The following is a 26,157-nucleotide window of genomic DNA, read 5'->3' as shown; positions in this document are numbered from 1 at the left end:
TGAGCGAGGCACGGCTCGGTGTGCTTCAGCTCCAGACGGGCCTTATAAAACGTGGGGAGGGTTTTATTTTGCAGCTTTTGGTTTGGTTGTTTTCCAGCCAGTCAACATCCAGGACATAAAAGTCTCCTGCAGTGGCTGAAGATATGTGTCTTAGAAAGTCAAACCTAAAGTAGGGTCTTTTTTTTTTAATTTTTAGAATTTCACACAATTTAACCCTCTGAACCCCAACAAGCTGTTTCGGGGCGTATTTTGCTCTTTTTACATTTTACTCACTGTATCCTTGTATTTCACTGCAACATATAAAATATATGCAGCTCTATGGAATTGGCACAATCATGGCTACAATCGGGAGCAACTAAAAAATCTTTTGTGCAGAATAACACAATTATATTTTTTTTAAATTGGAATAAAATGGAATTTAAATATACACTATATATAACACTTCTCCAAGTGCCCATTAGTGTCCAGAATATTGAAAAAAAAGATTGGGTCTCCACATGCTGTACATATTGAACTATTTACATTTGTACAGCCTCTCCTGTCCTCTCCTCTCAGCTCTGTGTAAACAGCCTCTCCTGTCCTCTCCTCTCAGCTCTGTGTAAACATTCTCTCCTGTCCTCTCCTCTCAGCTCTGTGTAAACAGATTTTCAGTGAATATTTGTCACGTGACCGCAGAATTTCATGTTTTTAACAGGATCTAGTTAGTGCAAACGCTTTATTTTAAATGAGACATGTAGAATAAAGTGACTTTGACAGAAATATCAAGAATATAACGGAAACTTTAGTAACCTGTGATCCGTTCAAGGACTGTAAGAAAGTTCAAAATCTGACTCTGACGCCTGTTTTTACAGTTTCTTTCTACGATAAACAATGTTTTTTTTTTGGCAATTTTTGAAAGCAAACATATGTTTGAATCCCGCCCTCAGGGTTCAGAGGGTTAAATGAAATTACATAATACCTGAAATCAAATAAATGCATTTGAAATACTGTATACACCGGGTGTAAAAACAATTTTTAGTAAATAAAAGCCGGCCTCTTTTATAAGCCGGGTGTCTTACCGGTGTTATGTCAAAGTCTCCTGCTGTCCTCGTCATTCTCTGTAAAGTCGAGCCATTTACGCACGTTCTTCTGGGCTTTTTAGTAGTTTAGACATTTTAAATCCTGCTTAAAATGAACATTCAGCGTGCTGTTCATTGTTTGTTTACATCCCAGTACTTCCAATATGGCCGACATCCGGGTAACTGGCTACAATGCGCTGTGTAAAACACTCTAAAAAGTGGCGGTCAGATCTGCTCTGATTTTCTTTTTTTATTAAAAGTCTCCTTCAAATAATAGCCTGCCCCTATTATTAGCCGGGCCCCAAACTGATTTTTCATTAATAGAAGCCCGGGCTACTGTTTGAGGAAATACGGTACTGTAAAATCTCTGCTCAACCTGATCTCTGTTCCTTTATGAAAATGAATAAATGAATGAATGAATGAATGAATGAATGAATGAATGAATGAAGTACCTCTTCTTTGGCGACGCACAGCTGAAACTCAGCACTCTGCTTCTTGATGTTGTAGTACTGAACCTCCACCTCGTGTGTGAGCTGGAGCCACTTCTGCAGCGCTTCAGGCACCGACCGCTCCGACTGCATCTCCTTCTCCGCTCGCTTCAGGGCCTTCCGCACCTCGAGGAACAGGAAACAGGAAACACCAGGGGTTAAATTCACTCAGTACGTTTACATGACACTTGAAAAAAAATTAATTATTGCCTTAATCTGACTATAACTGGACAACTGAAGTGCATGTTAACATGTTAGTCTGACTGATGTCGGAGTTATCCAACTCTGATTAGGACACAAAGATAATAAGATTGCCGATATGCCGAGCATTTGATAGAATATGCAAAATACTGTGCAAGAATCTGAACTAGGGCTGGGACTCGATTAAAAAATTAATCTAATTAATTGGAGGCTTTGTAATTAATTAATCGAAATTAATCGCATTTTAATCTCATATAAATATTTGACCTGAGAACAGGGAGGAGTAATTTTTTTCACATGGATTTTTAGTATACCATTGAATAATGACTGAATACATAAGCTTAAGAAACAAAAATATTGTTTATTTTTGTTCAAGTCCAACAGACCAGTGACATTTTTGCCATTAAGTGTAGCAATAGCATATTTATAAATATAGTACATTTCATAAATCCAGGTAGCCTATAGGTAGGTAGACCTTCTGTAAACTAGAATACTTTGGTTTTGGAAGTAAAACACAATCCACGCTAGCTAGCACACTAGCCGCTAGCTGCTATATGTTTAGCATTGAGGTGATACTTGAGGCTGGATGTGCTGCGGTGATATGTGAATTCCTTGTTGCCTAGCAACACAACCATGCTCTTATGGACGCTTCCATCCGTTGGTTTAGTAACTAAATGTCCCATCATCCACGGGGCCAACCAAAGGTCTCATCAGCTTCTTCCTTCATGTTCACTGTGGTTTGTTGTTGTCTCAACTCATCAACGCTAGTTGGTGCTCCAGTATAATCGGTCCTCCTAGTCTCATCCAGTGAGAAACGTTCCACGGTGCTAAAATAAGTGAGATTAAAATGCTGAAATTTTTTTAACGCATTCATTTTTGTGTAATTAATTAATCTTAATTAACGTGTTAAAGTCCCGGCCCTATTTTGAACATTTGCAAAACGATGAATCTGTTCTCCAGCAGGTGTTGAGGGTTAAGTGGCAGCGTGGGCAGCCCTACCTGTACGAGCTCTTCCTCTGCGTATTTGAGCCGACTGAGTTCACACTCGGCGCCCTCCCGCAGCTCTCGGAGCCTGTGAGCCTCCGTCTTGGCCCCGGTGATCTCGTCCCTCATCTTCTGCTCCAGGTTCTGCTTCTCCACGGCCACCGTCCGGTTCTCCTCCTGAGCCTTCTCCAGCCTTTCAGATGGAGATGAACACAATAAAATGTTGATTTGGTGAAATGTTTGACGCCCACACAGATCCCCTCTCTCATTAAATACGTGTGCATCTGACGCGGTTCCTTCTCTCACCGGCTCTGCAGGTCTAAGAGGCTTTGCTCAGCATTTTGCAGGCTCTCCAGGTCCTTCATCATCTGGGAGATGTGCACCTTGCTGGACTTATTCTGCACGTAGGCAAACCAGCAGCCCCCGACACCGATCACTATGGAAACCATCAGGACAAAGTCCTTCATCCAGTTATGTTGAGGACCTGCAGAGAGAGAAATATTGAGAGTACAAGCACAACCAGTTAATATTCATGAACAACAATGTTTCTGGTTTTAACCCTCTGGAGTCTCCAAAAGCACCAAATCATGACTTCTTCATCACATCCAGACTAGAAAACAAAGCAGCGTGGAGCCCTACTGTAAATTTACCTCTAAAGTTCTGGCTGTAAACTCCATGAGGCCAGTTTCAGTTTGATGATGATATACCAAGTAAAACTGGAGACAAGCTCAAATAGATTTAGTATAAAATGATAGAACTGGATGGAACCCTCTTATATGTTAGATTTGACACCTTTGTTCACATTTGCAACATTTCAAATCACATTTTATGTTGAACCGAAGGACTGAAAAAGACACAACATGACCAAAAAAAGACACAAAATGACCAAAAAAAAAAACACAGAAGAAGATACAAAATGACTAAAAGACACAAAATGACCAAAAAAAGACACAAAATGACTAAAAAAGACACAAAATGACCAAAAAAGACACAAAAAGACACAAAATGACCAAAATTGTTACACTAAACACAAGAAACAAATAAAATGGAGTCCCACTAGAATAAAAACCAGAGTTGATGACAGGATCACACACAATCACAAGATCACATTTATGTTGGTTTTTCTTTGTTTCTTTTTGGTTCTAAATGTTTTAATCCAGTAAATCAGAATAAAAAATCAATTATTATTATCAGGTCATATAGGTGAAAAAAATATACCAACATGGCATTTAAATATTTTCTAAGGGGTGAATACAGGCAGGATGTAAAGGATTAAAAAATGGACAAAATAGCCCAAAACTCCATAGAGTTAAAATACTCTGCATACTTACGTAGTGGAGGGCCGAAAAGCACCGCGTCGAGCGCCTTTAAGTTTAGTTTCTGTTTATGCCGCTGGTCTAATATCTTCAGCTGCATCGACATAAACGACGGTTCATTTGCCGCGAGTCTGGAGAAAAAGAGAAATCTGCATTTAATACAGAGCACCTCTCTGCACAGTCACATTCAAACTGTTCCGCTGTTTCAGTGTGCAGCATATTTGTGACATTGAGCATTTTAGACATAAAGGCTTATGGCTGCACAAAGCTTTTGAAATTAATGTAAATAGATTCTGTGTGAATGAAATGCCAATAAAAAAGTATATTAACAGAAAAAAATGCCTTTAATTTATTTTTAAAAAATGAATGAATGCATTTAAAAACAAATAACAAAAAAAAAATGAATAAAATAAATAATAAATAATTAAATATATAAATGAAAATAAATAATAAATATATGGGCAGATTAATTAAAATGGTAAATAAATTACAGAGCAAATTAAAATAGAAATATCAATTTATGTCACATTGTATTCATTAATGGCTACCCATCTCTTTTTAATATTTTGTTTCGTCCATTTAATGGCATATTGGTAATTAATTTATGTATTTATTAATTCATTTATTAGTGTATAGGGAAACAAGCAGAGAGAATATGTCATTAAAATGTTGTGAATTATTGTTTTTTGTTAACTTTTGTGTGTGTATATATATATATATATATATATAGACATCAACCAAAACCTACAGTAACCTTAGAAAAAGAGCCGTACACAATAATTTCACTGAAGGAAACAGATTACCTGAAACTTCATACAAAGTTTAAATTTAAAAAATAATTTATACATATTTTTTGATGGCAAACACTTAATAATATTATGTTTGGTCCATTTAATGGCATATTGGTAATTCATTTATGTATTTATTAATTCATTTAATAGTGTATAGGGAAACAAGCAGAGGGAATATATTATTAAAATGTTGTGAATTATTGTTTTTTTTGTTTAGTTTTGTAGCTTGCTTGTTTGTCTTTTGCTATTTATTAACTTATATATATATATATGTATATATATACAACCCCCCCCCCAAAAATAATATATATGTATATAAATACCAAAACAACAACAATAATAATAATTATATATATATATATATAGATTATCTTGTTGTCAACTTGAACAGAAAGTCAAATATTTAGTGCTGTCACACAAACCTTTCCACTGTCTGACTTTAAAAGATGTCTCACTGCCCACCACCATCTTAAAGGCTCAGACAACATGGCAGCCCATCTAAACTCGACCCCCTTCTGCTGTGACATCACTTCATGAGTCAGCGCCCGTCAGCCGTGTGGCGTAACATGAACCCCCCCCCCCCCCCCCGTCTACTCATGCCGTACATGCAGTTTGCAGCGTGTCACATTCCTCAAGTGTCCCAGCAGCGTCTGAGTTTCCTCTCTGATGTCGCCACTGAAATCACCTCCACAGTTTCATCTCTACTGGCAATTTTGTGCAGATTTATGAGATTTAAAGTGGTGAATCTGCGAGAAAAAAGGTGTTTTTTTTCCACTTTTTTCTCGTAAATCTGTGACTTTTTTCACACAGATTTGCCACTTTAAATCTCTTAAATCTGCAACTTTTTTTTTTTTGTAGATTTGCCACTTTAATCTAGTAAATTTGCAACTTTTCCCCCGAAATCTTACCATATTTGGCCCTAATCAACGTCATAGTCAAGTTCTCCTGGTACAAGTCACTGAACAATAACTCTGTTTGTACGACTGTTTCTTGTACATTTTTTTTTGCAAATTTATATATATATATATAATTCTGCCAATATATGCATTTTTTTTTAAATCTATACAGTCATGGAAAAAAATATTAGACCACCATTTTTCTTCAATTTCTTGTTCATTTTAATAACAACAAAAACAGCTGATAATAGTTTAATTCAAGAGCTGATATCTAGACATTTAACATGGTTTTATTGATAATAACCAAAATCATTATCAAGAAAACCATGGAAAATATCTAGATATCAGCTCTCAAATTAAACTCTTATCAGCTATTTTTTTGGTTATCATAATATTTGTCCATTTTCCATGACTGTAGATGCTCTACTCTGGATTTTTTTTTATTTTTAAAAAGCATTTAAAATGTGATTTAAAAAAAAAAGATCTGACCTTGAAAATACCAACAGAGGAATAATTAAACAGAGGTGCAGATTCTACACTGTAAAACTTTTTACTGTAAAATTTACAGTACCTCTACTGTTTTATAGAAATACAGGTCCGTTTACTGACAAACTGTCTCGTAACGGAAAAAAATTTGTGACATTTAAATGTTTAACTCTAAATTATGTTACAACTAATCCATTTAAACTCTATATTAGGATTATTGGAAAAACAACACATTGTGATTATTTCAGCCGAGACAAAAAATAAATAAAATAAAATTTGTCTTCTTTTAGAAAATAACGGCTTTATATTCCTGACATGCTCAGCTGAAAACAGTAAATTCCTGAGAAAAAAAAAATATCATTTTGACCGTTGGAATGCCGAAGCAATCATGAAAACTCCCACAATGCTTTGTTTTCATAGCAATATACTGTACACTGCAAAAAAGCCAACTTGTATTTTTTGGCCTAAAACAGTGATTTAAGTTGGTAAAACTTGGAAATATAAATTATTGACATTTAGGGCAATAATGTAAGTTAGCACAACAAAGGAAGCCAGTTGTCTGCTCAAAAACAAGTTGGTGAGTTGTTGTTACTTATATCTTTAAGTTGGGGTTCAAAACAAGGGACAATAGTTCTGATAACTCTTATTTCTTTGTTGTGAAATGCGGGAAAGTGGTGAAATTCGGTCATTAGCGAAAGCTAGCGGCTAACTGATGCTAGCGGCTAACTGATGCTAGCCGCGCTGCTTGTTACAGCTACAAGAGTAGCCATTAGCGTATCAAAGCTAACTCAAAATTGTGGTCGCAACATTAGCTGACATTTCATAGCGGCGTTAAAATCGTGCCAATTCAGCACATTGCAGAAGTTAGCAGAAGTAAGGATTAAAAGTTATTACAATGTAAAATTATAAGTTAGTACAACTTTCAGTTGAGTTGACATAAACTTGAATTCAGAGTTGAGCACACTTAAAAAACAAAACTTAAAATATTTAGTTTAATTGTCCAACTTAAAATTTTATTGAAGTTTGTTGCCTTGAAATTTTGAGTTCAGCCAACTTTTCTTTTCTTGCAGCATACAATCGTTATTAGGGTTGTCAAAAGTATCGATACTAAAACGTTGTATCTGGACATGATACTCATTTTCAAAAGTATCGATAGCTCGCCAAGGAATGAACACTTTTTTTTTTCAAGCTTGCCTAATATTGTGCACAGCATACAACCTCTAAATATTGTTCTAATTGTTATTGTTTATTGTATTTATTTATTTTCTGCACTACCTCAGACCTGAAGCTTGTTATCATAGTTGCAGTTTCTTTTCCACAACTGTTTTTTATTATAAATATTTAACCTGTGCGTCTTTTCATTTTTACATGTTGCATTTTTCTTGTTAATAAAAATGTTTCTGTTAAATTTTGGGGTCTTTGTTTTTATCCTTGTGGTATCGAAAATGGTATCGAGTATCGAATATTTTCCTGAGTATCGGTATCGAGTTGAAAATTTTAGTATCGTGACAACCCTAGTCATTATACAGCAAGTTACTGTTAGAATTTGACTGTAAATTTACAGCAAAGTCCTACAGTGTACCTGTCTTTTCCCTCCTTGTGCTGCCTTTAATGACCAGCAGTGGGCAGCATTAAACAGAGTAATGTTTCAGCTGAAGATGCCTTTGGGTATTGTAATAAAGATCATAATGGTGTTGCTGTTCATAAACACACTCCACTGCTCACCAGCAGCAAAGCAAAACATCTTAATTAGAGGCAACGAAACGACACGAAGCACTTGTAACATCTGCAGACAGACACGTGGGGAGAGGTACGCACCGAGGCAACGTGTTCCCCGTCACCCGGAAGTCCCGGAAGTTCTTCTCATACTGCGGCAGCTCCACCGACTCCTTCAGCCACTGCACCGAGTCGTCCACGGTCCAGTTGTGGACTGAATGAGGAGAGAGGAGAGAGTGATGTCATTACGTTACAGTTAAAAAAATCACCAAATCCAGACTTGTTGACTCCATCAGACTAGAAAACAAAGCAGCGTGGAGCCCTACTGTAAATTTACCTCTAAAGTTCTGGCTGTAAACTCCATGAGGCCAGTTTCAGTTTGATGATAATATACCAAGTAAAACTGGAGACAAGCTCAAATAGATTTAGTATAAAATGATAGAACTGGATGGAACCCTCTTATATGGTAGATTTGACACCTTTGTTCACATTTGCAACATTTAAAATTCTTTATTGAGCATGATAGTGTTTTGAGAGTAAAAAAAAGATTCAAAATCACATTTTATGTTGGACTAAAGGACTAAAAAAGACACAAAATGACCCAAAAAGACACAAAATGACTAAAAAAAGACACAAAATGACCAAAATAAAAACACAGAAGAAGACACAAAATGACTAAAAAAGACACAAAATGAGAAGACAAAATAACCAAAAAAAGACACAAAATGACCAAAAAAAACACACAGAAGAAGACACAAAATGACTAAAAATGACACAGAATGACCAAAAAAGACACAGAAATACAGAAAAAGACACAAAATGACAAAAAAAGGACACAGAATGACAAAAAAGACACAAAATGACCAAAAAAGGACACAGAATGACAAAAAAGACACAAAATTAAAAAAAAACACGGAAGAAGACACAAAATGACTAAAAAAGACATAAAATGACTAAAAAAAGACACAAAATGACCAAAAAATAAACAAAATGACTCACAAAGACACAAAAAGACTAAAAAAAGAAAATTTGAAATTTGAATTTCAAAATATATCAAGAAAAAAAACGTTCTTCCAAAAATCATGTCATTTGCAGCATCACAGCCAAAATTATTGCCAAAACAAAAGTGAAACAGGAATAAAATATGGCAAATATGGCTGAAAATGTCCCGACTGGTTCCAGAGGGTTAAGGAAGCAGGAGTGCACGTTAAAAAAACTCGTTCCAAAAGCTCTTAGCTGCACACATATTTCAGAGAGATAAACAAACAGCAGGCGGAGAGTGACAGATTGGTGGGGGAGTGTTTGAACATAAACCACAGATGTGTTAAAAACAGAAGAGGACTTTGGGTCAAGAGTTGTCCCCATCTGAAATTTAAATCAGAGAAGAAGAAGGAGGGAAGGGAAGGGAAACTGATTTTGAAGCTGTTTAATTGCAGTAATATGATTAAATCTACAAACTTACACACTGTTACATTTAGAGGAAAAGTCTGTGTGATCAAAATGAAATTTAAAAAAAAGCTCTTGCCCCTGAGCTGCAGAGTAATTAACTCTATGGAGTCACAGAGGCCTATTTTGTCCATTTTTGAATCCTTTTCATGTCTTTGTAAGTCATTTTGTGTCTTTTTTGTGTCTTTTTTATGTCTTCTGTGGGTTTTTTGGTTATTCTGTCTTCTCATTTTGTTTTTTTTGATAATTTTGTGTCTTTTTTTTGTCATTTTGTGTCTTCTGTGGGTTTTTTTTTGTTATTCTGTTTTTTTGTTATTCTGTCTTCTCATTTTGTGTCTTTTTTGGTCATTTTGTGTCTTTTTTTTAGTCATTTTGTGTCTTTTTTTGGTCTTTTTTGGTCATTTTGTGTCTTTTTTGTGTCTTTTTTGGTAATTTTGTGTCTTTTTGTGTCTTTTTTGGTAATTTTGTGTCTTTTTTTGCCATTTTGTGTCTTCTGTGTGTTTTTTTTTTTGTTATTCCGTCTTCTCATTTTGTGTCTTTTTTGGTCATTTTGTGTCTTTTTTTTGTCATTTTGTGTCTTTTTTTGGTCTGCTTTCTTTTCTAGTCTGGATGTGATGAAGAAGCTTTGGCGCTTTTGTAGACTCCAGAGTAATTAAAAGCAGTAAATGATGATTAAAACAACTCAAATAGCAGATGGTTCCTTGAATAAATAACATGAATGAGTGTCAGCTTACTTTTAGATAATACAAACTCTGCAGGGAAAGTAAACACTCGACTGGAGGTAAATATGCCCCTGAGTGAAAGTCATTGCTCACATCCTCCTGAAGTCCACTTGAGTTTGTTTTTTAGAGAAGTTGTAAGTCACTTAATCCTCTCAAGTCCAGGAGATTTTAGTTCAAATTTGTCAACTTCCTATGGATTAATTTCTGTCTCTGTTCAGCATCTTTCAGTCTGTCCTTACATCACATGCATGGCTCCTTTTTCTACACACAAACTTGGCTATCAGTCAGATTTTTCATTTTATTTTAATTAACAAAGTATAAAGCTGCCAGGAACCCAAAATACAAACAAAAGATAAAGGTTTCTATGGAAATGTGCCATTTTTTAACCCTTAATAGGGCACTCATTGAAATACTTGCAAATTCCAAATTTCAACCCTAGAGAATAATGGAGGATATTACATACAGCCAGAATGCGTAAAAAAACATACGAAAATAATATTTTTTTGTGAACAACTTTTTTATTGCTTTTAAAGACAGAACAAGTACTGAAAATAATATTTTGAGAAAAAAACTTTATGAGATTAAAGTGGCAAATCTACGAGAAAAAAATGTGCAGCTTTATGAGATTTAAAGTGGTGAATCTGGGAGAAAAAAGTTGCTTTTTTCCCATTTTTTTTCTCGTAAATTTGCAACTTTTTTCTCGAAATATTACCCGAAGTTACCAAATATAGTTATTTGCAAAAATAATAAATAATAAAACTGCAAAACAGTCTATTTGCATGTAAATTAAAATAGTAAAGTACCAAAAAATACACAAAAAGACACAAAATGACTAAAAAAAGACATATAATGACCAAAAAAGGACACAAAATAAGAAGACAGAATGACCAAAAAAAACAAAGAAGACACAAAATGACAAAAAAAGACACAAAATGATTAAAAAAAGAGACAACAACAGACACAAAAAGACTTAAAAAGACATGAAAAGAATAAAAAAATGGACAAAATAGCCCAAGTTAATTAACAAAGTATAAAGCTGCCAGGAACCCAAAATACAAACAAAAGACACAGGTTTCTATGGAAATGTACCATTTAAAAAAAAAACCATTTATACACAAAAAACAGCATAATAATAAAAAAATAAAAAAATAATAAAACTACAAAACAGTCTATATGCATGTAAATTAAAAATAGTAATAGTTTTCATTGTAGAAAGAAAATTTAAATTTTAAAAATGGTCTAGAAACATAAATGGCACACTGTGAAAGCTCCTATGATTGAACTTTAACTGGCTTTCTCAGCTTGTCTACATATCATATATAAATAAAGTTATAAATGCAAATAAAACATGTGTATTTTCAATAAATAGATGGACTCCAGAGGGTTAAGTTGCCGAACAAGGATTGTGAGAGTCGAGGAGAGCTCGTCAAACAACTTCACTAAGAGGATGAGTCACTCATTAGAAACCACACCTGTGTCATGTTATTTGGTCTAATTACAGGGGAAGGTAAGGTGGCTCTGCTTGTCTGCTTGTTAGCAGGATTACAGAAAAACTACTGGCCTGATTTTCATGAAACTTGGTGGAACTGTTTCCCATGGGACGACAAAGAATCCACCATATTTTGGAGCGGATCCAAATCAAGGGGCAGTTTCAGAAATTATATTTAACTTTCATTAACCCTCTGGAGTCCATGAAACAACCTGCACATGACTTCTTCATGACATGAAGACACAAAAATGAAGCAACATTGAGATTTGCCATCTGCTTCCCTCTAAAGTTAAAGATTTTTTTTTATGATATTCAGCCAAGTAAAACTGGAGATATTGTCAAATATATTTAGTATAAACATATAGAACTAGATATTATCCTCATTTTACCTGATATATGTTATATTTTCAACCTGTGTTCATATTTGCAACATGTACATTTCAGTGTGTGAAACATCATTTTCAAGATCAGATTTGTTATGTTTTATGTTATGTTTTGATATGTATTTATTTGTTTCTTTTGGGTTCAACATTTTGATCAAGTACGTCAAAGTTAGAAATTAATTATTAGGACATATAGGTGAGGTAAAGCTGAAATAAACTGATACCAACATGGCATGGTAAAGATTTTTTAACAGATTTTTTAATGGACATAATAGCCCAAGATTTCAGAGGGTTAACATTGCAAGATATGGCATTTGTGCTGCATTCATGAAGTGAATTTTACTAACTGTGGCCTTGTATTTTACTGCAATATTTAACTTCAGCTCTATGGAATCAGGCTAGAAGTGGGAAAAACTCAAAAATGTCTTTTGTGCAGAATAACACAGTTATAATCACATAAATCATTTTTTTTAAAAAGAGAAAACGCAAGTTGAATTTCTCTGATACATTATTTTTTTTAATTGGAATAAAATGGTATTTATGTATACAACAATTTTAAGGGTCCACAAGTGCCATGAATATTGAAAAAAAAAATATTGGGTTTCCACATGCTATACATTTTGAATTATCTGTATTTTTACAGCCTCTCCTGTCCTCTCCTCTCAGCTCTGTGTAAACAGATTTTTAGTTAAATATAAAGTGCTATCTCAGCAGATCATCAATCATGTCTTCACAGTGTCTCTGAGGAGCAGAATTTAATGTTTTTAACAGGATCTAGTTATTCCAGACGGTTTATTTTTGGTGATGCTTTAAATGAGACATTTAGAATAAAGTGATTTTGATGGAAACATCACAATTTTAAGTTTCGTTTTGGTTACTTTTTCTAACAGAAACTTTTGTAAACTCTCAATCCGTTCGAGTACTGTCAGAAAGTTCAAATTTTGACGATAATGCCTGTTTTTACAGTTTATTTCTCTAATAAAAGGTGTGTTTTTGGCAATTGTTTAAAGAAATCATGTCTTCACAGTGTCTCTGAGGAGCAGAATTTAATGCTTTTAATGCTGAGCTGAGTGTTAATGTTGAGCTATTAGTGTTTTTGACTCGTGCTTTACCTTCAGAGGTCTTCCAGCCCTTCCACAGCTCCTCCACAGTGATGTGCTGGTCTTCATGGTGCAGGTTGCTGTGTTTGTTGGTTTGCTGCTGCTTCATGTCTTCTATTATAAACTAGGAAATAAAAGAAAAAAGAAACAGAATTGAGTTTTGCCAGCTTTTCACAAACATCACTAACAGATAGTTGAGTTGGTTAAAAGCATGTAGGTTGTTTCTACAAAAAAACTCTGGGGGAGATACAGACAGCTGTATATGTCCAAGTGTGGTTTTGACTGAGAGTGGTGCAGATTTGGCTTTGGATCACACACACACACACACACACACACACACACACACACACTTTCTTTTGGTTCTCCTTTCTTCCTTTTAGGGACTTTGAAAAGAGAAAGAAACCCGTGGCAGAGGCACCATTTCCACCTATGTGTGTGTGTGTGTGTGTGTGTGTGTGTGTGTGTGTGTGTGTGTGCTTCCAGTTTCCGGCTGTCCTCCTTTCGAGGCTCAGAACTAAATGCCCCCGCAGAGAAAGCCACAGCAAAGAAACTCACCAAGGAACAGCAGCAGCATTAACAACAGGAGGGAGGACGTGTGTGTGTGTGTGTGTGTGTGTGGCCTTGGCATGAAATAAAACCTAACCTCCTGTCTCATTTTTAATTCATGCACTTTACCTGCTTTGGATAACTAATTAGCCTTTCATATCACTACAGTAAATGCTAAGCATCCCATGCAAAATGCTGCTTATTCCAGGTGTAGATTGACCTGCTAAAGGGAGACACACCTATGTTACGTTAAACCTCTGTAGTCCAGGAGATTTTGGTTAAAAAAGAAAGAAAAATTCACATTTTAAAAATGGTCTAGAAACATAAATGTCACACTGTGAAAGCTCCTATGATTGAACTTTCAACTGGCTTTCTCACCTTGTCATCATCATATATAAATAAAGTTATTACTTTAAATGAAACATGTATTTTCAATAAATAGATGGACTCCAGAGGGTTAACCTCTCGTAGTACTACTGCGTGTCAGTCAGTAAGACCTCATACGACCAGAGTTCACACCCAAATCTGTGATTAAACAAAATCTAATTCAGGAAAATTAATCAGCAACACTGATGTGGTTTGCAGCTTCCCCTGAAAGTAAGCTAGTTAAACAGCAACCAGGAAAACTATTTATACTGTAACCGGGTGGATAAGTTTAATCAGCTAATGTTTTGTAACCTAGATACTATAATCACATTTAGTTTTAACCCTCTGAACCCCGACAAGAAGTTTCAGGGTGTTTTTTTTCTGTTTTTACATTTCACTCACTGTGTCTTTGTATTTCACTGCAATCAGCACAATCATGGCTAGAAGTGGGAACAACTAAAACATGTATTTTCTAAAATAACACAGTTATAATGACATAAATCATAAAAAATGAAAAAAGCTAGTTTCTGATAAATTATTAAATTATTTTTTAAAAATTGGAATAAAATGGAATTTATATATACAACACTTTTCCAAGTGCCCACAAGTTTTGTGAATATTGGAATAAAAAAAATGGGTCTCCACATGTTATACAGATTGAACTATTTACACTCTTACAACCTCTACTCACAACCTCTCCTGTCCTCTCCTCTCAGCTCTGTGTAAACAGATTTTCAGTGAATATTTGTCACGTGACCTCTCATCTAACTCTCTGCAAGAAAGAAAACAAGTGTATTTCCCAAATAATATCAAACTATCCCTTAAATTTACATCATTTTATCTGGAAATGTCCTCCAATGAAAGCCTGAATGACTGATAAGGTCCTTAAATTGTCTTAATATCTACCTGTGTATAAAGTAAATGAACCGAGCAGGACCTGTAAGCTAACAGGAAAAAAAGGAACATCTGCAGCTAGGTCTTGCTAATTGTAGCTCAGGGACAAATAAAGAGAAGCTTAGCTGGTAGAATCACTAGTTAAGATGCATAAGCAATAGTGTAAATTCACAGAGGAATTAAAAGTTCCTGAGTTTTCAGCCTCGGCGTGATCAGCGGGGAGCTGAATGTGCTGTACTATATGAACCACTTTGCCTGTTAATGTCAGCAGCAAACTCAGAGCTCAGAGAGCAGAACATCATTATGAATCACAATAGTTTCACATCAATGCATTTCACATCTGACTTAATAGATCAGCACACTCAGATTCTAACACAGCCTGAGAACTGTCATGTGTCTGCATTACCACACACGTTACCATCAATGCTCGACTGCACTGAATGCCTTTGAAATCGTCCTAAAAGCATGTGAAGATGGATCTTGGACGGCTGCATTTATCATGACATGTAGACATGCATGTCAGTTCTTAAAATCCACCAGTACTTTCACACATCTGTGCTGTGTGCAGAGAGTCTGCAGGAGCACTGGGAGTTTGACATTGAATACATAATAGCAGTCGGGTGTTGAGAAGAAAAAAAAACCTTTCCAGCACTGAATGCATTTTCCTGTCACTGCAAAAATCTCCCCGTGTGATCAAGGAATTATTTGAAAATTTCCTCTGTGAGATTCACTTCATGGAATCAAAGATGTGGGAAGAGATTTGTGCACAAAATACTGAGTGAACAGAAAAATCAGTGATATCAAAGGAATCGCTGGACATCGTAAAAGGGCGGAAAATGTTTGTGCTCATTTCTTGTCATTAAAATTCATGCCTGGACATGCCACTAGATTTTTTCATTTTTTCATTTTTTCATTTATCCTTTATTTATTTCTCGAGGAATCATTGAGGGCAACCCCTCATTTACAATGATGTCGAGAGTACAGAGAAAACACAAAACAGCACAGAGAAAAACACATGCAAAAACATTAAAAACAGTTAAAGTGAAAGGCAGTTATTGGTTATCATAGTTTTAAACTGGCCCATAGTTATAATTGTGTTGAGTTTGAGTGAATGTTGTCAGATGTTCCAGGTAGATGCAGCAGAAAAACTGAAAGCAGTTTTTCCAAATTCAGTATTTGTCCGAGATCTCTGCCTTTGTAACATAGTTAATCAGGTAATAAGTGATTCCACTTGCCATCTTTAAATAACCACAGGTATTGAACGCAGCACCCCTGGGGTTTAGTGTCGTGCACCCCGGGGGCAGCTGCATTCAGACCTTGTGGAGTAACGGTAAGGTTACGGGCTATGAGCTCCGTCTTTTTTCTTTAATATATTAATTTAATTTCACTTTATTTTAGTAGAAACTTCACGTGTCTTTTAATTTTATATTTTTCAGAGGGATGCACCTGTTTTTATTTTATCAGGTATGATTTTTGTATTTTGTGTATGATTTTTGTGTTTCTTGTCGTGCATTCGGACCTTGTGGAGTAACGAGGGATGCACCTGTTTTTATTTTATCAGTTTTCAGAATAAATGGCTGGATGCCAACTAGATGTCCTGGTCTCAATAACTAACACAACGCAGAAAGAGTACTAAGCCGCTACACCTTCGTTTGGCTGAATCTGACTCTGCAGCCTGTGGCGTGAGGGCGTGCCAGCTGGTGATGTAAAGTGATTTTATCAGCAGTCCGATTCAACCTTCATACACACACACCTGGTGTGTGACGCACGGTATTGAACACACACTGAATCTGCATGTGACCAGTCATGAGAAAATATACCACAATGTTACAGCCTGTACTCACAGCCTCTCCTGTCCTCTCCTCTCAGCTCTGTGTAAACAGATTTTCAGTGAATATTTGTCACTATCTATATTATCGCTAACTGTGCACAACGTCAGCAGCTGATCATAAACAAACCAGCATGGCTAATTATGCACAGCCAACTGTTAGCCTGTTAGCACTGTGCTACTATGCACCTTGTTCTGTGATGCCGGACTGAACTATGAAAGGGCAGAAAATCACTTTCGGGGGCGTTTCAGTGAGTGAGACCCGCCTCGTTCTGGGTATTTGACTCTAGTGGAAACACCCCTATAAGTTCTGATGATTCCTCCTGAGGGGAACAAGACTGGACTAAAATAGTGCTGTAACATCTCACTCTAAACCACAAATGTCAAGGTGCTGGTGTCAAAAGAGGCAAAGTCAGCAGATCACAATGAACATCTCTATAATTCTTAGTTAAAAAACTTCATTCAATAGCTGCTGAGATATTTTAGTTTGGAACAAAGTGGTAGACTGACTGACTGACTGACTGACTCTGCTCTACAGACTGAACATAAAACATTCCTATAGAAACTCTTTAGTTGTTGTTGTAACCCTTGTTTACCCACATCAGGAGTTTTCTGGGGTCTGAAAAGCTCTTTCACCACATCAGTAGTGGACAAAATACTGTGAGCAGCCTGAAAACTTTGCAGAGTGTTTTCTTCTCCTTTGCCTTCTTCTTCTTCTTACTCAATACAAATGCTAATGAGTTTCCTCACTGACGTAAAGCCAGGAACCAACTAAAGGAACCAACTGTCTGCTGAGTCACTGGAGGGACCACAACGTGTGCAAGACCAGTCCAAGCAAATGTCTTGCAAAGCCTTTAATGCTCCTTGTACTTTATGAGAAATTAAGTCCTGCTGGCAAAGGTGCCAGCTTCAAGGGCGGTTTGCCAGAGCGCACACACAAGAATAGAAAAAGCCTGATGAATGAAAATGTAACTCTATGGCCATAAAAGAAACATTTTAAATGTCTACCTTTGCTTCTTATTTAATTATTTATGTCTCCATTTAATTCTCGAATAGTTAGACATTTGGTACATATCAAGTTATCCCTCTGAACCACAACCTCTCACTGATGAAACATGTGTCTTCTTTAGAAGATGATAAAAAAACACACTATTTATCGTGGAAATAAACTGTAAAATCAGGCATCATCATCAGAATTGGGACTTTCAGACAGTTCTCAAACGGATAATTAGTTACAAAAGTTCCTATAAGAAAAAAGTAATCAAAATGACGCTTAATTTTTTTTATATTTCTGTCAAAATTACTTTATTCTACATGTCTCCGTTTGTAATAACTTGTTAAAAACATTAAATTCTTTGTTTTGACTCCACCTAGGTTTTTTGTTTTGTTTTTGTGGTTTCTTTTTTATTTCTTTTATTTTTCTACTATCATTCTGTTCTTTCGTGTTGATTTCAAGCATAAATGAACATGTACCTTCTTTATTTTTGTATGTGAACGAAAGAAAAAAAAACAATAAAGAGAAGTTTGAAAAAAACAACAACATTAAATTCTGCTCCTCAGAGACACTGAAGACATGATTGATTCTGCTGAGACCAACGGTCACGTGACAAATATTCACTGAGAATCTGTTTACACAGAGCTGAGAGGAGAGGACAGGAGAGGCTGTTTACACAGAGCTGAGAGGAGAGGACAGGAGAGGCTGTTTACACAGAGCTGAGAGGAGAGGACAGGAGAGGCTGTTTACACAGAGCTGAGAGGAGAGGACAGGAGAGGCTGCTTACACAGAGCTGAGAGGAGAGGACAGGAGAGGCTGGAAAAATGCAAATAGTTCAATATGTATAACATATGGAGACCCAATGTGTTTTTTAAATATTCATGACACTTGTAGGCACTTGGAAAAGTGTTGTATATATTAATTCCATGTTATACAAATCTTTAAATAATGTATCAGAGAAATTTGCACTTGCATTTCTTCATTTTTTTTTAACGATTTATGTCATTATAACTGTGTTATTCTGCATAAAAGAAATGTTTTAGTTGATCCCACTTCGAGCCATGATTGTTCTGATTCCATAGAGCTGCAGGACGTATAGATCTTATATATATTGCAGTGAAACACAAGGCCACAGTGAGTAAAATGTAAAAATGTTAAAGACAAAAGCCCCTTTCACACATGTACTGCAACCCTAAAAGTATCTACACATTACCCGGAGAAGCTGTATGTGAGAAAACAAATGTGCAAATGAGTTGGAGCGGACATTAAACCGGTCTTTACCCTGCCAGCTGCATGATAGATTCAAATCTGATTGAGCCTCCATGTGAATAATGCAGCTCGTTGTCTGCAGAACTCACAGTGAGCGGGTGGGCATGTTGATGACATTTCATTTTTACATATCTTGCAACGGAAAAGTCTTACAAGAAAGACAATAAGATGCCGAAATCATCAAATTTGACATATTCTACACTCCAAAAAAATAATACTACATGTTACTTAATTCAGTCAGTGCAACATTTTTACACTTAAAAATATTGAGTTGATTTGAAAGCTCTCACATCGGTTACACAAAACATGAGTAATTAGTAAATTTAAGTAATGTTTTCACGTACGTCTGAATTAATTGACTTATTAGATCAATTACCACATAAGTAAATGTAACTGAAATATTATATGAACCATATGAAAAAAACTGAGTAGAAATCACTAAACAAACTGAGTAAATATAATTGAAAACATTTGTAGGATAAAACTGCAAATTTTTGCTTATGATTTACTTAAAAAAATGTGTTGTACTGACTGATTTTACACTTATTATTACAAATATTTAAACCATGTAATCTGTGAGTCAAATATTAATTCATTTTGAAGAAGTAAACTTAATTTATATTTGGAAATTTTACACAAAGATTCCTGTTGGAATTCTACTAATGAATTTTGATGCAGTCAACTCACCTCACCTTGATATGAAAGTTTAATGTGAGTTTTATATGAATGCCACTTTACCGTGTTGTGTGTGGAAGGTCCCTTTAATTACTTTTTTGGTAATTTTGTATCTTTATAAATCATTTTGGTAATTCTGCGCCTTTTTTTGGTCATTTTGTTTCTTTATTTTAAGTAATTTAGTTTTTTCGTTCATTTTGTGTCTCTTTTGGTCATTTTGTGTCTTTTAAAAATACTTTTGTGTCTCTTTTGGTAATTCTGTGTATTTTTTGTCATTTTGTGTCTTTTTTTGTCATTTTGTGTCTTTAAAGTAATTTAGTGTTTTGTTCAGTCATTTTGTGTCTTTTTTTTTGTAATTTTGTGTCTTTTTTAAGTCATTTTGTGTATTAATAATTTTGTGCCTTTTTTGGTAATTCTGTGTCTTTTTTTTTTTAGTAATTTTGTGTCTTTTTTAAGTCATTTTGTGTCTTTTTTCTGTCATTTTGTGTCTTTTTTTAGTCATTTTGTGTCTTTTTTGCCTCCAGCGGCCCCCAGGTAATTTGAGTTTGAGACCCCTGCCTTAAAGAAAAAAAGATTTTTCTCTTTTGTTAGAAAAAGACATATTAAAAAAAGTTTCCCCACCAAACAGTGTAATAGACAACACAAAAATGATCAAAGTAGACTATTTGCACCTGTTAAAAAACAAATAATTCACCTCAAACAAAAAAATAAGAGCATTAAAAGTAAAAGAATTGGTTGGAAAGTGCTGCCGTCTACGTATGAAGCATCTACTTGCTATCAAAATGCAGCTTTGCATGCGGTCAAAGCCAGCTCTGTGACGCTTTATGGAGTCATATCAAGCCGTGCATATAAAGATACGTCTTTGTGGGAGAGGCTTTGTGGCCTCTGTGGTTAAGAGTTTGGATAGTGGGAAAGCCGTGATGGTTACGGACATGGTGTGAAGCCTGGAAAGGAGAAGAAACTCCAGCGTTTAAATGGGTGAATTGGTAGAGATGAGTAAACAAGATATGAAGGCCTGAGTCACTCCTGAAAAGAAGACAATAATGCGTAGACGTATTCTATGCAGACAGAGTATGACACATGCTCAGACACACACAGCAGCACACAAAGACATATTTGTTCCTTTCAGATTCCAGATTGCAGGGAGCTGGCAGAGTCCGACACTCTTCCCATGAGCCTCTGCTCTCTCCAACAGCCGACTCTGACTCCAGCCACCCCTGATAATCCGCTGCATCGGTCCATCTGTCCACATCTACTCATCTAATTTACCCAAAGTGATCACATCCATCATGAACCCCAAAATGATTCTTTTCACTCAACGGCACGCCTCGACATTAATCAACCCCGTTTACAATGTGAAACTGCAGGAAGATGCTGATTAGATTGATTAATTGTTATCAATCTGATATAAATTTTGGACAAAACAGCTCGCCGTGCTTGGACATGACTTATGAAATGCACGAACTGCTCGGAGCGTGAGCTGATTTATTACACATGACAGCTGGGAGGCTGGATTGTGAAGCGATCACTCATGATAAGATCTTCCTTGTGCTTCCTTGTGAGGCCTGTAACTTGCCCAAGATCAAAGTGGGTGTCTCTGCATAGCAATGTGCTCTTTTGTTGGACATTTTTGGAAACTACTTGTTTCAGTGGTTTTGTACTGTGGCCCTGAGAGCTCACAGCAACTGCAACTGAAGAAAACACATGCAAATACAAAAAACACAAGCAAACTGAGAAAACATCTTCATCAATTTGACAACACAAGAGCAGCATTTAGAAAACGCTGCAAAGACCACAACACAACAGAAGTGTTTCCAGAGGACACTTAAAAGTGATGCACACGTCTGGACACGCGTGTGTGCTATGCTAACAGTGCGTTAGCATGCACAGTTTAATCGAGCTACGCTTAAAAATCGATATTGGCGTCTAATAGGACTTCTGTCCTTGTCCCAGTTTACATGCAACTGAGAAAATAGAATAACTGACGGGAACGTGTCCTCCTCCTCCACACTGGGTGGTGATATGCGTCGTTTCAGCGGGTTAATATGGGGCGGTTGTGGCTCGGTTGGTAGAGCGGTCACATACAGATTGGAAGGTTGGTGGTTCGATCCCCGACCGTGGATCCCTGACCTGACCTTGAGCAAGATACTGAAACCCAAAATTGCTCCCAATACTGCGTTCATCGGTGTGTGAATGAATTCCCAATGGTGGCAGGTGGCACCAGTGTGCCCTGGTAGCCGCTAACACCAGTATCAATGTGTGTGTGAACAGGTGAATGAGCGTAGTGTGCAGTGTAAAGTGCTTTGGATAAAAGCGCTGTATACGTTTTTTTTAATATGGCCCCCTTTCCGGTTGACCTCAGTTTGACACTTTGTGCATTAGCCGTCGCTACTGACCGGCTAATGTGACCGGCTAATGTGAGACCGGCTAATGTGAGATTGGCTAATGTGAGATTGGCTAATGTGAGATTGGCTAATGTGAGACCGGCTAATGCGACCGGCTAATGTGAGACCGGCTAATGTGAGATTGGCTAATGTGAGATTGGCTAATGTGAGATTGGCTAATGTGAGACCGGCTAATGCGACCGGCTAATGTGAGACCGGCTAATGTGAGATTGGCTAATGTGAGACCAGCTAATGAGACCGGCTAATGTGAGACCGGCTAATGTGAGATTGGCTAATGTGACCGGCTAATGTGAGATTGGCTAATGTGACCGGCTAATGCGACCGGCTAATGTGAGACCGGCTAATGCGACAAGCTAATGCGAGACCGGCTAATGTGACCGGCTAATGTGAGACCGGCTAATGCGACCGGCTAATGTGAGACTGGCTAATGTGACCGGCTAATGCGAGACCGGCTAATGCGACCGGCTAATGTGAGACTGGCTAATGTGACCGGCTAATGCGAGACCGGCTAATGTAAGACCGGCTAATGCGTGACCGGCTAATGTGACCGGCTAATGTGAGACTGGCTAATGTGACCGGCTAATGCGAGACTGGCTAATGTGACTGGCTAATGCGAGACCGGCTAATGTAAGACCGGCTAATGCGTGACCGGCTAATGTGACCGGCTAATGCGTGACCGGCTAATGTAAGACCGGCTAATGCGACCGGCTAACGTGCGAGCAGCTTTCGTGGATGTTTTTGTTCCGGGGTCATACTCCAGCGCGGCGGTGGAGCATGCGCACGTGTTGTCTTGTCATACATGCCGGCGAAAATCCTATGTGGTCCGATGACCAAACAGAGAGACATGGGGACCCCGTTTTAATATCCACTGAAATTACCAAATATAGTTCTTTGGCCTATAAAGGGTTAATGCACAAGTTCTACATCTCTATTCGAAGCAGCAGGTCATAAATAAATCATCTGTCTTGAATGTTCGCTCCAGAACATTCCCAGACAAGTCAACAAACCTCCTATAGATACAACAGGACGCTCCACCAGCTTCTTCTCTTCCCAGATACAGAATGCTTGCACTGATGTCCAACTCACATGCAAGCCTCATTTTTCCACAAAGCGGTAGTGCATGGCTTGTCAATAACTAATAAAGCACACACAGAAGCTGCACCTTCGCCCCCCGATCTGTGACGTGGGTTGGGGTTCTTGCAATTTCAAAGTGATGCAACACGATCCAGCTGAGCGTCTTCTTGGCAGACGTGCAGCGCCCCGAAGAGAGGACGAGCACCTGCCGTCCCTAGTGACGGCGCTTAGCAACAGACCTGCAGCTGTCACTCAAAACGCCTGGCGACGCCCAGACTCACCCGGTAATCACAGGCAGGATTATGTTTAACAGGATTACAGCTGGATTCGATCCCTAATAAAATTCTTCCACGGTAGTCGAGTTACAGAAGCTTTTGGCAGTAAAAAAGTGATTACTTTCGATTTTTTAAGGGCTATAAATACACGTTATTTATTTAGGCAGGTCATTTTGTGTCTTTTTTGGTAATTATGTGTATTTTTTTGAAAATGTTGTGTCTTTTTTGGTCATTTTGTGTATTTTTTTGGTCATTTTGTGTCTTTTTTTAGTCATTTTGTGTCTTTTTTGGTCATTTTGTGTTTTTTTTAGTCATTTTGTGTCTTTTTTTTAGAAATTTGTGTCTTTTTTGTCATTTTGTGTCTTTTTTTGTAATTTTGTGGGGTTTTTTCTGTCATTTTGTGTCTTTTTTGTCATTTTGTGTCTTTTTTGGTCAGTTTTTTCTCTTTTGTTAGAAAAAGACATTCATTAAAATACATAAATCAAAACAACATATATCAAAGTTTCCCCACCAAACAGTGTAATAGATAACACAAAAATAAAAGACTATTTGCACCTACAGCTGGATTCGATCCCTAATAAAATTCTTCCACGGTAGTCGAGTTACAGAAGCTTTTGGCAGTAAAAAAGTGATTACTTTCGATTTTTTAAGGGCTATAAATACACGTTATTTATTTAGGCTGATGGAGACAGGCAGGGGAGAAAGATCTGACAGTTCTGATCTTAGGGCAACTTCACGGGAAGAAAATCTTTTTCTGGGTGCTACACATTATAATACACTCATTCATACACATTTTCACACCATTTCAAATGTCATATAATCATGAGACTGTATGGCATTAATGATTTACTATAAATCAACCTTTTACCTTCATGATGCCGACTGATTCTGACAAAAAAATCTGTCTGTTTGCTTCACGAGAGAGCTATTTATGTTCTGCCACGACTCTGCTCCAGCTTCAAAAGCAGCCAGATCAGAAAGGGAAAAAAAATGAAACGCAAGTTGAATTTATCTGATAAAATATGTTTTTAAAAAGTGCACACAAGTTTCATGAATATAGGAAAGAAAATTGGTTTCCACATGCTGTACATATTGAACTATTAGTATTTTTTTTTCTGTCCTCTCCTCTCAGCTCTGTGTAAACATGCAGTTGTCAGATTTTCAGTGAATATTTGTGAATGTATTATGTGATCATTCGTCTCAGCAGAATCAATCATGGGTTAAGAATTTAATGTTTTTAATAAAATTCAGTTATTACAAACAGTTTATATTTAAACGAGACATGTAGAATAAAGTGATTTTGACAGAAATATCACCATTTTAAGCTTCCTTTTGGCTAATTTTTATAACAGAAACTTCAGTAACCTGTGATCCGTTCAAGGACTGTTGGAAAGTTAAGAAAAGTTAAGTAAGAGTAAGTTAAGTTAAAATGTCGGCAATAATGCCTGTTTTTACAATTTTTTTCTACAATAAATGTATTTTTATTGCATATTTAGGCTCATATAAACTATTAATTTAAAAACTTAAATCAACTATTCCAAACTGTTAATTTTCAACAACATGTCAAATAAGACATGACAGAAATAAATCAACCTTATGCCAACTGATTCTGACAAAGCTCTCTCTGTTTCCTTCACGAGAGATCTATTTGTGTTCTGCCACGACTTCAAAAGAAGCCAAATCTCTTTTTTTTTTTTGCTCAACATCCTGACTGATAAGTGTCTGACGTGACATGTCAGTGAATTCTGCAGTTGCAGTTTTGTGTCTTTTTTTAGTAATTTTGTGTCTTTTTGGTCATTTTGTGTCTTTTTTTTAGTAATTTTGTGTCTTTTTTCTGACATTTTGTGTCTCTTTTTTTTTAGTAATTTTGTGCCTTTTTTCTGTCATTTTGTGTTTTTTTTTGGTCATTTTGTGTCTTTTTTGGTCATCTTGTGTCTTTTTTTGTAATTTTGTGTCTTTTTTTCTGTCATTTTGTGTCTTTTTTGTCATTTTGTGTTTTTTTTGGTCATTTTGTGTCTTTTTTTAGTAATTTTGTGTTTTTTTCTGTCATTTTGTGTCTTTTTTCTGTCATTTTGTGTCTTTTTTGTAATTTTGTGTCATTTTTTGTAATTTTGTGTCTTTTTTGGTCATTTTGTGTCTTTTTTTAGTAATTTTGTGGGTTTTTTTTCTGTCATTTTGTGTATTTTTTCTGTAATTTTGTGTCTTTTTTGTAATTTTGTGTCTTTTTTGTAATTGTGTGTCTTTTTTGGTCATTTTGTGTCTTTTTTGTAATTTTGTGTCTTTTTTTAGTAATTTTGTGTCTTTTTTCTGTCATTTTGTGTCTTTTTTGTAATTTTGTGTCTTTTTTTGTAATTTTGTGTCTTTTTTGGTCATTTTGTGTCTTTTTTTGTAATTTTGTGTCTTTTTTTTAGTAATTTTGTGTTTTTTTCTGTCATTTTGTGTCTTTTTTCTGTCATTTTGTGTCTTTTTTTGTAATTTTGTGTCTTTTTTGGTCATTTTGTGTCTTTTTTTAGTAATTTTGTGTCTTTTTTTTGTAATTTTGTGTCTTTTTTTAGTAATTTTGTGTCTTTTTGGTCATTTTAATACTGCCTCCAGCAGCCCCAGGTAATTTGAGTTTGAGACCCCTGCCTTAAACACCTCTATTTGTGTTCTGCCACGACTTCAAAAGCAGCCAAATCTCTTTTTTTTTTTTTGCTCAACATCCTGACTGATAAGTGTCTGACGTGACATGTCAGTGAATTCTGCAGTTGTAAAA

At 36.2% G+C, this 26,157-nt stretch overlaps 1 protein-coding gene across 2 annotated transcripts in view; it reads right to left on the bottom strand.

The window, feature by feature from the left end:
• stim2b (stromal interaction molecule 2b) overlaps positions 1-26,157 on the bottom strand; it is an 86,974-nt gene that overhangs the window by 6,122 nt on the left and 54,695 nt on the right. For both annotated transcript variants that reach the window (XM_059354709.1, XM_059354710.1), the window contains exons 3-8: positions 13,089-13,200; positions 8,039-8,150; positions 4,063-4,178; positions 3,038-3,215; positions 2,747-2,924; positions 1,511-1,672 (exon numbers count right to left, since the gene is read on the bottom strand). In XM_059354709.1, the coding sequence (XP_059210692.1) occupies positions 1,511-1,672; positions 2,747-2,924; positions 3,038-3,215; positions 4,063-4,178; positions 8,039-8,150; positions 13,089-13,200 (858 nt within the window). The remainder of the gene's footprint in view (positions 1-1,510; positions 1,673-2,746; positions 2,925-3,037; positions 3,216-4,062; positions 4,179-8,038; positions 8,151-13,088; positions 13,201-26,157) is intronic.

The sequence above is a fragment of the Centropristis striata genome, chromosome 17, assembly GCF_030273125.1.
Source record: "Centropristis striata isolate RG_2023a ecotype Rhode Island chromosome 17, C.striata_1.0, whole genome shotgun sequence".
NCBI classification, from domain to species: Eukaryota; Metazoa; Chordata; class Actinopteri; order Perciformes; family Serranidae; genus Centropristis; species Centropristis striata.
This window is presented reverse-complemented; position numbering and strand designations above follow the sequence as displayed.